General features: G+C 38.9%; 1 protein-coding gene across 1 annotated transcript; it reads right to left on the bottom strand.

The window, feature by feature from the left end:
* Positions 1 to 9,987: 9,987 nt before the first annotated feature.
* LOC111386059 (cytokinin dehydrogenase 9-like) lies at positions 9,988 to 12,748 on the bottom strand. Its single transcript, XM_023010488.1, has 5 exons — positions 11,985 to 12,748; positions 11,469 to 11,596; positions 11,127 to 11,387; positions 10,666 to 10,928; positions 9,988 to 10,479 (listed from the first exon to the last, which is right to left on the bottom strand). Exons 1-5 carry the CDS (start codon positions 12,595 to 12,597, stop codon positions 10,158 to 10,160), a joined length of 1,587 nt encoding a protein of 528 aa, XP_022866256.1. The 5' UTR covers positions 12,598 to 12,748; the 3' UTR covers positions 9,988 to 10,157.
* Positions 12,749 to 13,484: the final 736 nt, after the last annotated feature.

Genomic DNA, 13,484 nt, shown 5'->3' with positions numbered 1-13,484 from the left:
ATCTTCATTTCAAGTCCGATATATAATGTTTGATAGATTTTAATGTTGAATTATCATCACTCAAAATAAATTGTAAGAAACAATATTAATCTTTCTTGCTATGATCAAAACATTGAGAATTAAGTCAACCATAGGTCAATATTTTTTTGGTTTTGAGAGCTCACCACTAGACCGTGGAGCGATTTTTGAGCTAACCAATTTTTTTATTTTATTGCTTATCAACTATCCTATTTGGAAACTTTGAAGTGTAGAGCGTGAGGTCTAATAATTTCAAGTCTTAACCATTTTTTGGTTTTGAGAGCTCATTACTATGACCGTAGAGTGATTTTGAGCTTGTTATCAATTTTTGGTTTTATTGCTCACAGCTTAGCCCCTCGGGTGATTATGATGTGTTGAGCTCCCGTCTAGTGATTTTAAGTTTTAAGAAATTTTCTAGTTCTGAAAGAACCACTAAGAATATGGAGCGATTTTGATGTAGATTGAATCTACAAACACACGACAACAATAACTAAACGGATTGAATTCAGAAACAAACTTTTATTATTTCATGAACAACTAAGAAAACCCTAGGAGTGGTCTTGCAGCATCTTAAATATGAAAGAAAATATAACCTACTGGGTCAGCAGTCCCAAAATGGGCTGGGCTACAAAATGGAAATAACAAATGCTGAATATAAATAACACAAAAACTTAAAATGCTATTTTGACACACTAAATGACTTCAAATACCCAAAAACCCTCGTACATCACGGGAAAACGGTGATTTCAATCCGAAACGCTCGCTACCTTTCCGAAATGGGGTTATAGGCCCAAAACAGACACCAAACGCAAAAGTTACATCAATTTCTTTGAAAGCCGACCATCCAATCATTCCATGTATGCCAATGCCCGTTTCTCCACATAAACCTCATCATTCTCCCCGGGATCAATGGGATTCGCCCTCAAATCAGAACCGGTAGCACTATCTCCCATGTTGTCTCCATGGTATGGAAAGATGCTTTACATTAAACACATCAGAAGCCCATATATGGGAAGGAAGTTGAAGGCGATAGGCGTTGGGGTTGATCTTCTCCACAATTTCCACTGGACTAATGGTATGAGGTGATAACTTCGAATGCTCATGAGATGGCACTCGATCCTTAGTCAGTACCGCCCAAACATAATCCCCAACGTCAAACTCAATAGGACGTTGATGCTGATCAGCCGCCTCTTTATACTTACGGTTGGACTCTAGTAGATTAGCTCGTGTTTCCTCGTGAACTTGTTGCAAACTACGAACAAAGTCAACAGCTATCCCATGCAGCCGAGTCTTAGAGGGCAGAGTCAATAAATCAACAGGGCTGCGGGGCAGAATATTATACACAACCTGGAACGGACTGAAACCGGTGCTTCTATTTCTAGCATGATTATACGCAAACTCTACCTGGCTAAGCCGCTGATCTCATGAGCGTAGATTATCCCCAACCAAGCACCGCAACAAGTCACCCAAAGAACGATTAACTACCTCTATTTGCCCATCAGTTTGAGGGTGATAAGCACTACTAAAATTGAGCGACGTGTTAACTGACTTCCATAAACTCTGCCAAAAGTGACCGATGAACCTCGTGTCTCTGTCAGACACGATGGAAGTGGGCAACCCATGCAACCGATAAATCTATCTGAAAAATAGCTGAGAAACCTTAACAGCATCAGTGGTGCGCTTATAGGGAATGAAGTACACCATTTTAGAAAAACGATCTACCACCACAAAGATGGAATCATTACCATGTTGTGTGCGTGGTAAACCCAGGACAAAATCCATGCTAATATCAGTCCACGGAGCTGAAGGCACTGGTAAGGGTCGATAAAGACTAGCATTTGTGGCTTTTCCCTTAGCCACGTGGCACAACCTACATCGTGAGACAAACTTCTCCACTTCACGACGCATAGTAGGCCAGAAAAATGAAGCGCTAATCAAAGTCAAAGTACGATCTCGCCCAACATGACCTTCACCATGAAACTCCTCAATCAATTTCAGACGAAGGCTGCAATCTGGTATACACAATTGAACACCTCTAAACACATACCCATCCTCTAACAGAAAAGAGGAATGGGGTCCCTGCAGTAAACTGTGATAGATGGGACCAAAATAAGGGTCATCAGCATAAAGAGAGACAAAGGTCTCAAAGCCGGTGACCGCTATCTGTAGTCGCGCTAATAACCCATGCCGCCGACTGAGCGTATCTGCCACATGATTAGAATAACCAGCCTGATGTTTAATGACAAAGTTGAACTGCTGCAAAAAGGCAACCCATGATGTATGACGGGCAGATACAGACTCCTGGCTTGACAAATGCTTGAGGGCTTCATGATCACTGTATAAGACAAATTCTCACTGAAACAGATAATGTCGCCAATGGTGAATGGCCTGAACAACAGCATAAAGCTCTGCGTCGTAAGTGCTATACCTCCTACGAGCCCCTGCCAACTTTTGACTGAAAGAAGCTACTGGTTTTCCTTCCTGACTGAGGACAGCTTCGATACCCAATTTAGAGGCATCACAATGTAATGCAAAAAGTTTTGTGAAATCAGGTAACGCAAGTATCGGGGCTGAAGTCAGACACTCCTTAATGATCAAAAACGCTTTCTCAGCCTCGGGTGTCCACTGAAACTTACTCTCCTTCATGCAATCATTAATGGGAGACATGATGGGGCTGAAGTGCTAAATAAATCGTCAATAAAACGACGCTAAACAGTGGAAACTCCGCACATTAGAAATTGACTGTGGACGCGGCCAATGCCAAATCGCATCAACCTTAGTTGTATCCACCGTTACCCAACCGGCTGACACAACATACCCCAAAAATAAAACACTAGCGGTATAGAACACATACTTCTTAGTGGCTGTAAAGAACTTCTCCTTGCGTAAAATAGTAAGGACTTCCCTTAGATACACACCATGAGACTCCTCCGACCCACTGTACACCAATATGTCATCGAAGTATACAACAACGCACTTACCCATAAACGGTCGAAGTGCTTGGTTCATCACCCGCATGAACGTGCTCGGTGCATTGGATAGTCCAAACGGCATAACTAGCCACTCAAATAATCCCTCCCGTATCTTAAATGTTGTCTTCCACTCATCACCAAGACGGACTCTTATCTGATGGTAACCACTTTTCAAGTCCAGTTTGGTAAACACAGTTGTACTGGCCAACTGATCAAGCAAGTCATCTAGCCTCGGTATCGGAAAGCGATAACGAACTGTTATTTTGTCGATGGCCCTGCTATCTATACACATCCGATAACTCCCATCTTTTTTTTGGCACTAGGAGTGCGGGGACTGCACACGGGCTGAGGCTCTCTCTGATGTACCCCTTCTGCACCAACTCCTCTACTTGTCTCCTCAACTCCTCATGTTCCACTGGGCTCATTCGATAATGTGGGCGATTAGGCAATGATGCGCTCGGTATCAAATCAATGTGATGTTACATATCCCGCAAAGGTGAAAGACCTAGTGGAAGATCATCCGGAAACACATCATGAAACTCAGACACTAAGGCGGCAGCTTTGGGGTGAAGACCCGTCCCCTTGGCTACCATAGAAACTGTCGACACTCCTGTCGCCTCAATTCCCACTAACAACAGTACAACACCTTCTGCCAGCACCTCACGCACAAACAAAGATCGAGAAAGTAGATTACTACGGTCCTCTGCCGAAGACAGACACTGCGTATCTTTGGAGGGTAGTAGTACAATCTTTTTACTCGAAAAGGTAAATGTATATACATTTCGACGCCCTTCATGGCACACATCCCTATCAAACTGCCATGGACGACCCAACAACAAATGACACGCATCCATCGGCACCACATCACACCAAACACTATCACGATACACACTGCGAATAGAAAAAGATAACAATACATGGCTAGTAACACGAATTTCATTACCTCGTCTCAACCATGCTAGGCTATAGGGAGCAGGATGAGGTTCAGTGCTTAACTGCAGCTTCTGCACGGCCGCTTTAGATATCACATTTTCGCAACTGCCCGAATCAATGATGAACCTACACACCTTTCCTCCAATGGTACACATAGACAGAAAGATATTATTTCGCTGCAGGCCCTTAGACGACCCCTTAGGCATAAGGCATGCCCGTCGGACCACCAAAAGAGGCCCCGTATCACCTGTATGCACAATTTCAGCCTCTTCTTCTTCATTCTCCACATGAACAGGATCATTAACATTGGCCTGTGTTATCCCTCCAACGAACAAACCTGGGCGTGGCTGCCCATGAGATGGATAGTCCTTCCTCAAATGACCAAAACCACGACAACCAAAACACTGACTTCCACGCCTCGTCCACCAGGAGGAGTCCAGCCACTCGGATTAGCGGTTGGAGGAACCAATGGTCGAGTGTTCCGATCAACGCCCCGACCCCCAGATGTAAAGGATTGGGATGGACCAGATGTGGGATTTGGGGCGAATTGTCGACCCCCACCTCCAATTGGACCACCAGAAATGCCTACTACAGAACGATGTTGTTGTTGATTTTCAGCCTGAAGTGCTCGCTGGTGAGCCTCAGAAATAGATACCGGCGAGAACATATTTAGGACGTCTTGCAAATTCAATCGTAGTCCACCAATATAGCGTGCTACCAATTGGTCTTCTGATTCTCCCACATCATTTCACGCTATCAGTTGGTAAAACTCTGTGGAATAAGCATCTACAGATTGATTGCCTTGTCTCAAATTCTGTAAACGCTGATACAAAGCCCTGGAATAATTAAAGGGTAGTAATGCTGCCTTCAACTGTTTCTTCATTTTTTCCCATGACTGGATTTTTGCCTTACCCTAATGGATCCGATTTTGCTTCAATTGCTGCCACCACACAGCAGCACGACCATGCAGACGGGTCACCACCAAAGGTACCCTTTTATTGTCGAGCACTTCTCTGTAATCCAAGATCTCCTCTACTGTCGCCAGCCAATCGAAGAATTCATCTGCCTCAATTCAACCGTGAAATTCAGGTATATCAACCTTGAATCCGGATTCCCATTGCTGAAACACGTCCTACTGTTGAACACGAGGCTGTTGAACACGATCGCCACGTGCCTCTGACAAGGTCTCCTCATCCGACCTCTCCCCTGATTCAGATCTACCTCCACCATCACTCACTGGGGCACGACATAGAGGAGCAGGAGGTGTTCCGTTCTGCACAACCTCTGCCGCCCACGTCATGAATTGATCAAATCATATTGTCAGCGCCTCAACTTGATTACGAAGATCTGCAACTTCATCAATCTGGCCACCACGACCACCACGTCCTCTCCCACGTACCATGCTCTGATACCAAAATGATGTAGATTGAATCTACAAACACACGATAACAATAACCAAACGGATTGAATTCAGAAACAAACTTTTATTATTTCGTGAACAACCAACAAAACCCTAGGAGGCGTCTTGCAATGTCTTAAATATGAAAGAAAAGATAACATATTGGGCCAGTAGTCCCAAAATGGGCTGGGCTACAAAATGGAAATAACAAATGCTGAAAATAAATAACACAAAAACTTAAAATGCTGTTTTGACACACTAAACAACTTCAAATGCACCGAGATGAGATGTCTCAACAAGGTTGGCCCTTTCTTAGTGCCCTCATTGTCTATTGCTATCTAAACTTTTCATTCAATAAAGCTAATAATTACAGGAGGCTCTAACCAATAACTGGCGTTACATTAGGGAAATCAATAAACTTCCTAGCAATTATATTTACAAAGAAAATAGAAAGACATCCTAACTAACCATTTTTTTTGAAAGCTCACCACTAGAATGTTCATCACCTAGCTCCTTAGAGGCTCAAAATCTAACATTGTGACTGGTAGAAAGTCCTTAGCTTGCACGTTGGCTACATAACACTTCTTGATTCAAGTTGACCATCCTTCACACATCTAATCCCTCAACTAGCTAGAAATTTCATTACATGGTGGTACGTCAAAGGAATGGCATTGGTAACGTTTAATAGTAACTGACCATAGATTGCATACCATCGGGATTTTTGACAACCAAAAAGTCGTCAAGATCACCATACTCATTGGGTAAGTACCTAGCATAATCGAAAGCTCTTTAGTTTATTCTGGTATTGTAGATGCCCTCCAAAACGTTGTAGAGGGATGGTCATGGTTTTCAATAGTTCAGGAGAGATTTTCAAGCCTAAAAATGCCTCATATGTAAGAACATTCGTTACACTACATTTGTCGACTGGTACCCTCTAGACATCGAAATCTGTCTTGTCACCAACGACCATCAAAGCATTGTCATGGAGGCTTTCTAATTGCCAACAAAGCATACATAGCTCTTTCTAGTTGAATTTTAGTCCCTGCTTGCCGTTATTCCATCGATGATCATATTTATTACCCCAACCTAGGTAAGGGATTATCATTAACGTTTTTTCTTACCTAGATCATTGTTTACATACTTAATTACCCCGTCTCAGAAGTTCTCGATCTCTTCTTTCAGGTGGATGTAATTTTCAATGTCATGTCCTTGGTCTTTATGGAAATGATAGCTCTTGCCTTTATCCTTCTTGCTAGTAGATACGACCACTAGTTTGGCTAATCAAGCTCTTTCATGTCTCATATCTCCATTAGTAACTTTGTATACAAGGTACTCAAAGGAGTGAAGGCCTTAACTTCATCTCACATTTGCTTAGTTGTCCACTTTGTCACATATCTCTTACTCATGTGCTCTTAGCATATTTTCTATCAATGGCTTTCACTCATCATGTAACTTTTGCTTATGAGTTTCTGGTTCCCACCTTTCTGGAAAGATTTTCGTGACCATTTCCCTTCTTCAACAAGTCATGCATCAAATTTTGAAAGGTTTTTAAAACAACATCTTAAATGCTCGATTTCACTTTCCATTTATCAATGTAGTAACCATGATACATATTTGAAGATCCTTTATGACAAGTGTAGCTAAATCGGGCAAGAAATCTTGTAAAGGCTTATCTTTAACATGGACAACTTGCATAAATATAATAAATGTCTTCATATTTCTCTTACTACTTAAGAAATAGGCTACAAAGTTCTTGGAGAGCTTATCAAAAGTTTTAATAGACCGGAAGCCAAAGTTGCTATGCAATCTATAGCCTCTCTCATTAGTTTTGGTGGAAAGGATTGACATATCATTATATCTGAAGTTGCATATAATCTCATTTAATCAACAAAAGTTCATAGGTGGTCAAGTGGTTCTATGACTCCATCACATGACTCCATCATAAACTATTTGAAGACTTTGGGTTGAGGGATTGCCATGATTTCTAGTGCGAAGGGGTCTTCTTCCAAAACCATTTGTCATCGTCTATCATTTTCCTTGGACAATGCATCGTCTATCTTCTGGGACATCATTTCCTCTATATTACATTTTAAGTCTATCGTAGGATGTGGAGCCTATAAGTCCATGACTTTGTGATCCCCCATGTTTGTTACTGTTGGTTGAATGATCGACAATCGTTTGAGCCTCTAGTAGTGATTTTCCGTGCACATCTTGTGGTTGAACTTCTAGTGGATTAGAGGATGGACTGACCATCATCTACGCTTGATTTCGCAAAAGAGTTATCATGGCTACTGAGCGTGTAGAATGGTAAATTGGCTTTGAGTTACATACTAAGTTTGTGGTGGGTCTTGAACCCGAGTAATAGATTTCAATTCTGCGCTATTTTCGACCATGTGTGTATCACTCCTATTTCGCCTTTTCGAAAACTTTTATATTTAGTGTTTTTCCACAAATAGCACTAATGAAATAACATTGAAATGACCTTTGGACTTAGTGGAGTAAAGAGGCTTTTGTTATTTCGATAAGCAATTGAGTTACTGCAAAAAATGGCTAGGGCTTTCTTCCCCGTAGTAACTTTGGAGTGAAAATTAGTAATAGGGTTTGGACCGAAATAACTTAAGAAAATAGAGAGAAACTATGCTGAGAAAAACCAGAATCTCATACATGGGGATGCCTTTAGAATATTTATAAGTGTTTTATATCGTGTAACTGCTAGACGATTATTGTCTACGTGTCTAATGTAGCATGTCCATCCATCAGATGGTTTTTACCCACGACCTAAGTGGACAATTTCTACCTACTAAACTATTAAAAAGGATGTTCAGACATGTGAGAGTCATGATGATCAATCTATCATAGCGCTAGTCAGGCTAGCATAGGTGGTGGTCAACCATGGCAAAATTCATCTAGCATAGCGAAGTTGTATATCATAGTTTAAGCATCTAGCATAATAGAATTCAAGATAGCAGAGTGTAAGCCGTCTAGCATAGTAGTGGTCGAGCTAGCAAAGTGAAAGTCTTCTAAGTTAATTACCTTTATTTGGTTTGCCATAGTAATAAATTATTTATATCACACAGCATCAAGGGTTAAGGAATCTAAATTTTTAGGTAGGTAATATAATTAAGGTTTCTAACTTTAAATTTTTCTTAAAAATAACCTACTAATCAAAAGAAAGAAAAACTTCGAAAACAAATGCCAACAACTTAGACGATGAGCAGGTAGTAACAACAATTTTTTGAATGATTTTAGGGTACTTTCGAAATTCAAAGAAATATCTTGGACTGAAGTCACTTAGAACTATCATTCAACAAAAATATTTGTTTAAATAAAAATAAGGTAAAGTTTTTGATAAAAGTTGATAAAATGTGCGGTTGAAAATTTGATATAAGTTGTGGATCTCAATAGATTTATAATTGAAAATAAGTTTGAGGAAAGAATGTGTCGGAATTCAGATTCAAAAGCACCACCATACACGAATATGGGATGCCAAAGATGTAAGACTAGATCGATGGTCCATAAGTAGCAACATAATTTCTACTTAATATATATAAACTATTAGGTGTTTAGTACTTACCCTTTATGCGTATTTTAATCTTCATGCAATCAGTATCGTATCTCCAAGACTTCTTTGATGTTTTTCAAGAACTCCAATAAAACTACACATTTTTCTAGCGTGTGGGCACTAGTTAATTAAATAAAATTCAGACGTAATATATATGAAACATCTTAATATATATAGAGACTATGTGATAAAAGAACATTAAATTAGAAAAGAAAACGTTCCTTCTAAAAGTTTCATAGTTTTCTTTTATTACAATTTTTACATTGTTTAAAAGATATGGAATTTATCTATATAATATGTATGTCCATAGACATTATAATAATTTTGATAATTGCAATATTATATTATCTGTCATTATTAATTCTAGATATTTAATTGTGTAATACTTGTTAATTATAACTCTTATAATTTGGTTCTTATTTTGAAGAAACCTATGAGACCTAATCTGACACAATTGATTTAAACTCCAACAAATTAATTCTTATACAAATCTGTTAGAATTATGATGTAACCTGAAGTCTATTTGAAATGTTATTTGGAATTCTACTTGAAGTCAATTTGACAAATTCTAGTTGAAATTCTATTTGAAAGATCAATTGGAGTTGAAATTTATGTTAAACTTGAAGAGGTCAAGATATTTTACCAGGAAAATTTCCGATGCTTTTATGCTAGCTGGCCTCTAGCCTATTGCTCGAGCGTCGTCGTCGAAATTCTGTGCAGAGAGCTAGCACCCTCTTTTTAATGAGATGGTTCATATTTAAATATAACACCACTATTTGGATATAAACTATTGATTGGACAAGAAGTTGTGACTCTTCAAAAATGACGTTGCAGGATTACTAAGAGAAATAACTGGAAAATTAGAAAAATATTTTCGCTTTTTGACTCATAATAGTAATACATTTGTGAAATATGTTGAGAAGTGCAGTCTCAAAAATTAGGGATCCATTATATTACGATGTGAGTTTGATGGACATCTTGCATCACTACTGGAGGGGGCAATTATTGTCTATTTGTCATAAAGAGAGCGTGGCATTTCAAGTGCTTTGGAGACAGAAAGTTTTCACAGAATATTTTGATAGATAACACATCGCACAGCTTCATTGGAGAAGGAAAAAAAAAAAATTGAATGCAGCACCTGTAAAAACCCTGTCAACCATTCCTAGTCCGCACGGAATTATCCGATAAAATTTATTGACTTTCAACATGTTCCCAATTTTTGTCTTTATATTTCCAGTTGCCAAAAACATTCAATAATAACATTTTTCCAAATTTATAGAGTAGATATCGCCTTGTGAAAGATTCTCTGGCCGGGAGCAAGAATTGCTAGTGGATCATAAGCTGATTTCCTTCGTACAAAGACTTCCCACTGTGGACCAAAGTGTTCCCTCCACGCTTCTTGTGTTGTATAATAAGGAAGATATTGCTTTACTCCTAATTGGGCAGTTTTACAGAAATCTAAAATTCTCTTGTTTAGACTTAATATGTAGTGTAAGCCATCATTTTGCATAGATGAGGGAATTGCATGGGGAAGGAATGCCACCATGTAGAAAATGTCTTCCTCTGGAAGTACAACTGAAGTTTTGTTGTTCCACCTGAAAAATGTTGTTAATAAAAATAAAATAAAATTGATCATTCAAGGCATTTTTGTAAGCAATATTGGACCGAATTGGACCGTATAATAGATATAAGATTTTAATTCTACGTTAATATTGCTTAGTGCAGTCTAATCCATTCAGTAAACATGCCAATTTTAGTTAATGTATTGTGATGAGTGTTACCTATATTTGTTCATTGGATAGACGAGGACTGGGCCGTTATTTGTGTCCTTTAGAATGTTTCCAAAAACAACTTCAGCAAATTTGTGAATTTTGCTTTTTGGTACGAGTAGATTAAGCCATGGGTGTGGAAGATCCCACAATCCTTTTGATCTTAGTTTTATCTCTGCCGAATGAACCCTGTCCAAAAATTCTATATATGGAACTTCTGACATGAAGAGTGTCGAAGTGATGTAGTTTAATTCGGATAATAATGCCTCAATCTCCTGCATGGAGAGGAAAGATTTGAATATTAGTATTCATCTAAATGGGAAAGTTGTTCTAATTTCATTTTTTAACAGTTAAGTTCAGGGATGAGGCAGTTCAATGTGTTATGCGAGAAGGCAAAGGTGCTCGTTTCATCTCTTGCTGCGATCCAATTTATGAAATTGTGTACGTGCCGACATTTCAACAATGCCCCTCACCTGGTCTATTTCATCAGCGTTCTCAGGATTGAAATTTTTTGTCAATTCCAGGCAGAAGAGAGTTCTTTGATCTGATATGAATCGACTGGCTTTAACTGGATCTTGGGGGTTGAAGGATGATCTCCAGTTATGAATAAGACCTGTCTTGTTAACGAGAACGAGGCCTTCTACGTAATCAAATGTGTTTTCCGCAGAAATTACAAGCTCTTGGTCTCTAGCAAAAGTGTCAAAATCTGAGTAAAGCACTCTGATCCATTTGACCTATAAAATTTTGGAATAAATCGAAGAAATTATACATCCACTATTCAGAATTCTTATAATCGATATTTGAAGAGTGTTTACCATCTTTGGTGCCGGCTCTAGGGAAATTTTAGCTCGAGTTATAATACCAAACTGGCCAAGTCCGCCAAGAACACCATGGAAAAGGTCAGCATTCTGTTCCTCTGAACAAATTACCACTTCTCCTTTTCCTGCACCCAATTCAGTTCACATTGGCGTAGATAATTCATAATTTTTTATTTTTATTTCTGAACTAGTAGAAAATTCATAATTATATAAGAACTTATAATTGGTGTTGCATTTTGGCGTTTCAGCTTCAAGTACTATCAAAATACTAGTATTTCTATGGTTTCCTCATTAGATGACTGATATTGAAGGTAATTTAAACAAATAAATTTAATTTTTTACAACAACCTAAGTTTTTGAACAAGTTGACGGTTCAACATGGAACAGTCATGAGTTCAAGTCTTATTGCCATGAGTTCTATATGTCAGTTTATGAAAATTTTCTTTCCCTTGATCATGTACTCAATAGTGTGGTCCATCACTATGTCATAATTAAGCTTTTTTCAGCACAAACCTGTGACAACCTCGAGTTGGTCGACGTTGCTGATTTGAGGACCATGTCGAAATGCCTGTCCACTGATCCCAGCATTCGACAAAGTACCACCAACTGTTAGATGAAGGTAATCTGTCCAAGATTTTGGCGCTAACCCGAATTTCAGGCATTCTTGCAGAATATCGATCCACAGCTCGCCAGCAGAGACATCCACATAAGGAAATTTTCCCGTGTGGACCCGCATACCTTGCCCATTCATCGACTTCATGTTGATTACAATTCCCTGTGGAGCTTGAGCTTGGCCTTTTATTGAGTGGCCAACGCCTCTGGCTGCAATAGTCAGCTCGGAACCCGGTCCCACTTGCCAAACATGCCTAATAGTAGTGGCTATATCAGATACTGATTTGGGATATAGAACTGCTGAAGGTAGGAAATGAAACTGGTTGCCAAAATCTTTAGCTGCAAATTCATTTTGGACGAAACTGAAACGCCCGTCGACTTGGAGTGTCTCAAGTGAAGATGGGGCAGTGGAGGAACAAGGCCTTGATTTTAAAACCATGCAGCTTATTGAAAAAATTGTAAAGCTTATGATAGAGAGAATGTTGTTTTGTTTCAAGATGGATGAATATCTCATGTTGAATCGAAGAAGTGAATAAGGGTTCTATTATATTTTGTTCTGTAAGTGATTGAAGAAGTTGAAGTATATATAGAGAGAGCCATCGCAGAAAAATTAAGGGAGGAATTTGAAGAGAAGTTGGGTTGAAGAGTCATTTTGTCTATTCTCTTACCAATTTGAAGTAAGAAGTGGTAAGAAAGAGAGATTTCATACAGATTTTCACCTCTGTAATAAGACAAAATCGTCTTGTCTGACGCTCCCTCGTCATTCACCATGTTAAATAAGGTTGTCCTTTTAATGTCCCATAATTGATTAGCATACCATATGGTTTTTAATCACAATAGTATGGTAATATATATCTACACGTCTCGTCACGTGGAACTCCAATTTTTAAAAGATTTTTAGAAGATTGTGTTCATTTGAAAAACGTTGTTGTTCAAAAGGAAAACCCTGCTCATGATAGCTTTAGTTGGAGCTAGTTTAGCGTGATTTTGGAGAAGTCAAAATGAACTTTTGAAACAAACCCAAAAAATAAAAATAAAATACTATGTTTGGACTCGCTTGACTAACTTTCTGAAAGTGCTAATTTAAGGAAGTTGGAATAGTGAGTTCTTTTGGAAATTAGTTTTTAAACAAAAATTAAACTAATTTCTTCACAAAACTCTTCTATATGAAGTAGTAAAAGTTTGAGCAAAAATCCTGTCAAAGATTGTACGTAGAAATTCCATGTTTTGGCGGGCATGGTGTAAACGAGGGTCCACAAGACACGTGAATTTGAAATAAATGCATGTTTTCTTGGAAGAATATATAGCTGGCTTCGGATGTGTTTGGACCTCTCTGCCTAACGTCGTGGCCTAGAGAAAACTGAAATATGGACTCACTGTCATTGAGGACAGCCAAAGTCT

The sequence above is a fragment of the Olea europaea genome, chromosome 3 (assembly GCF_002742605.1).
Source record: "Olea europaea var. sylvestris chromosome 3, O_europaea_v1, whole genome shotgun sequence".
NCBI lineage: Eukaryota > Viridiplantae > Streptophyta > Magnoliopsida > Lamiales > Oleaceae > Olea > Olea europaea.
This window is presented reverse-complemented; position numbering and strand designations above follow the sequence as displayed.

Bases quoted from the DNA above. Each gene is read 5' to 3' on its own strand.
- LOC111386059 (XM_023010488.1), bottom strand. From the start codon at position 12,597: ATGAGATATTCATCCATCTTGAAACAAAACAACATTCTCTCTATCATA. The intron at 11,388-11,468 runs GTAAACACTCTT...AAAATTTTATAG, and splicing joins TAGAGCCGGCACCAAAGATG to GTCAAATGGATCAGAGTGCT. The intron at 10,929-11,126 runs GTGAGGGGCATT...CTCTCCATGCAG, and splicing joins ACGCTGATGAAATAGACCAG to GAGATTGAGGCATTATTATC.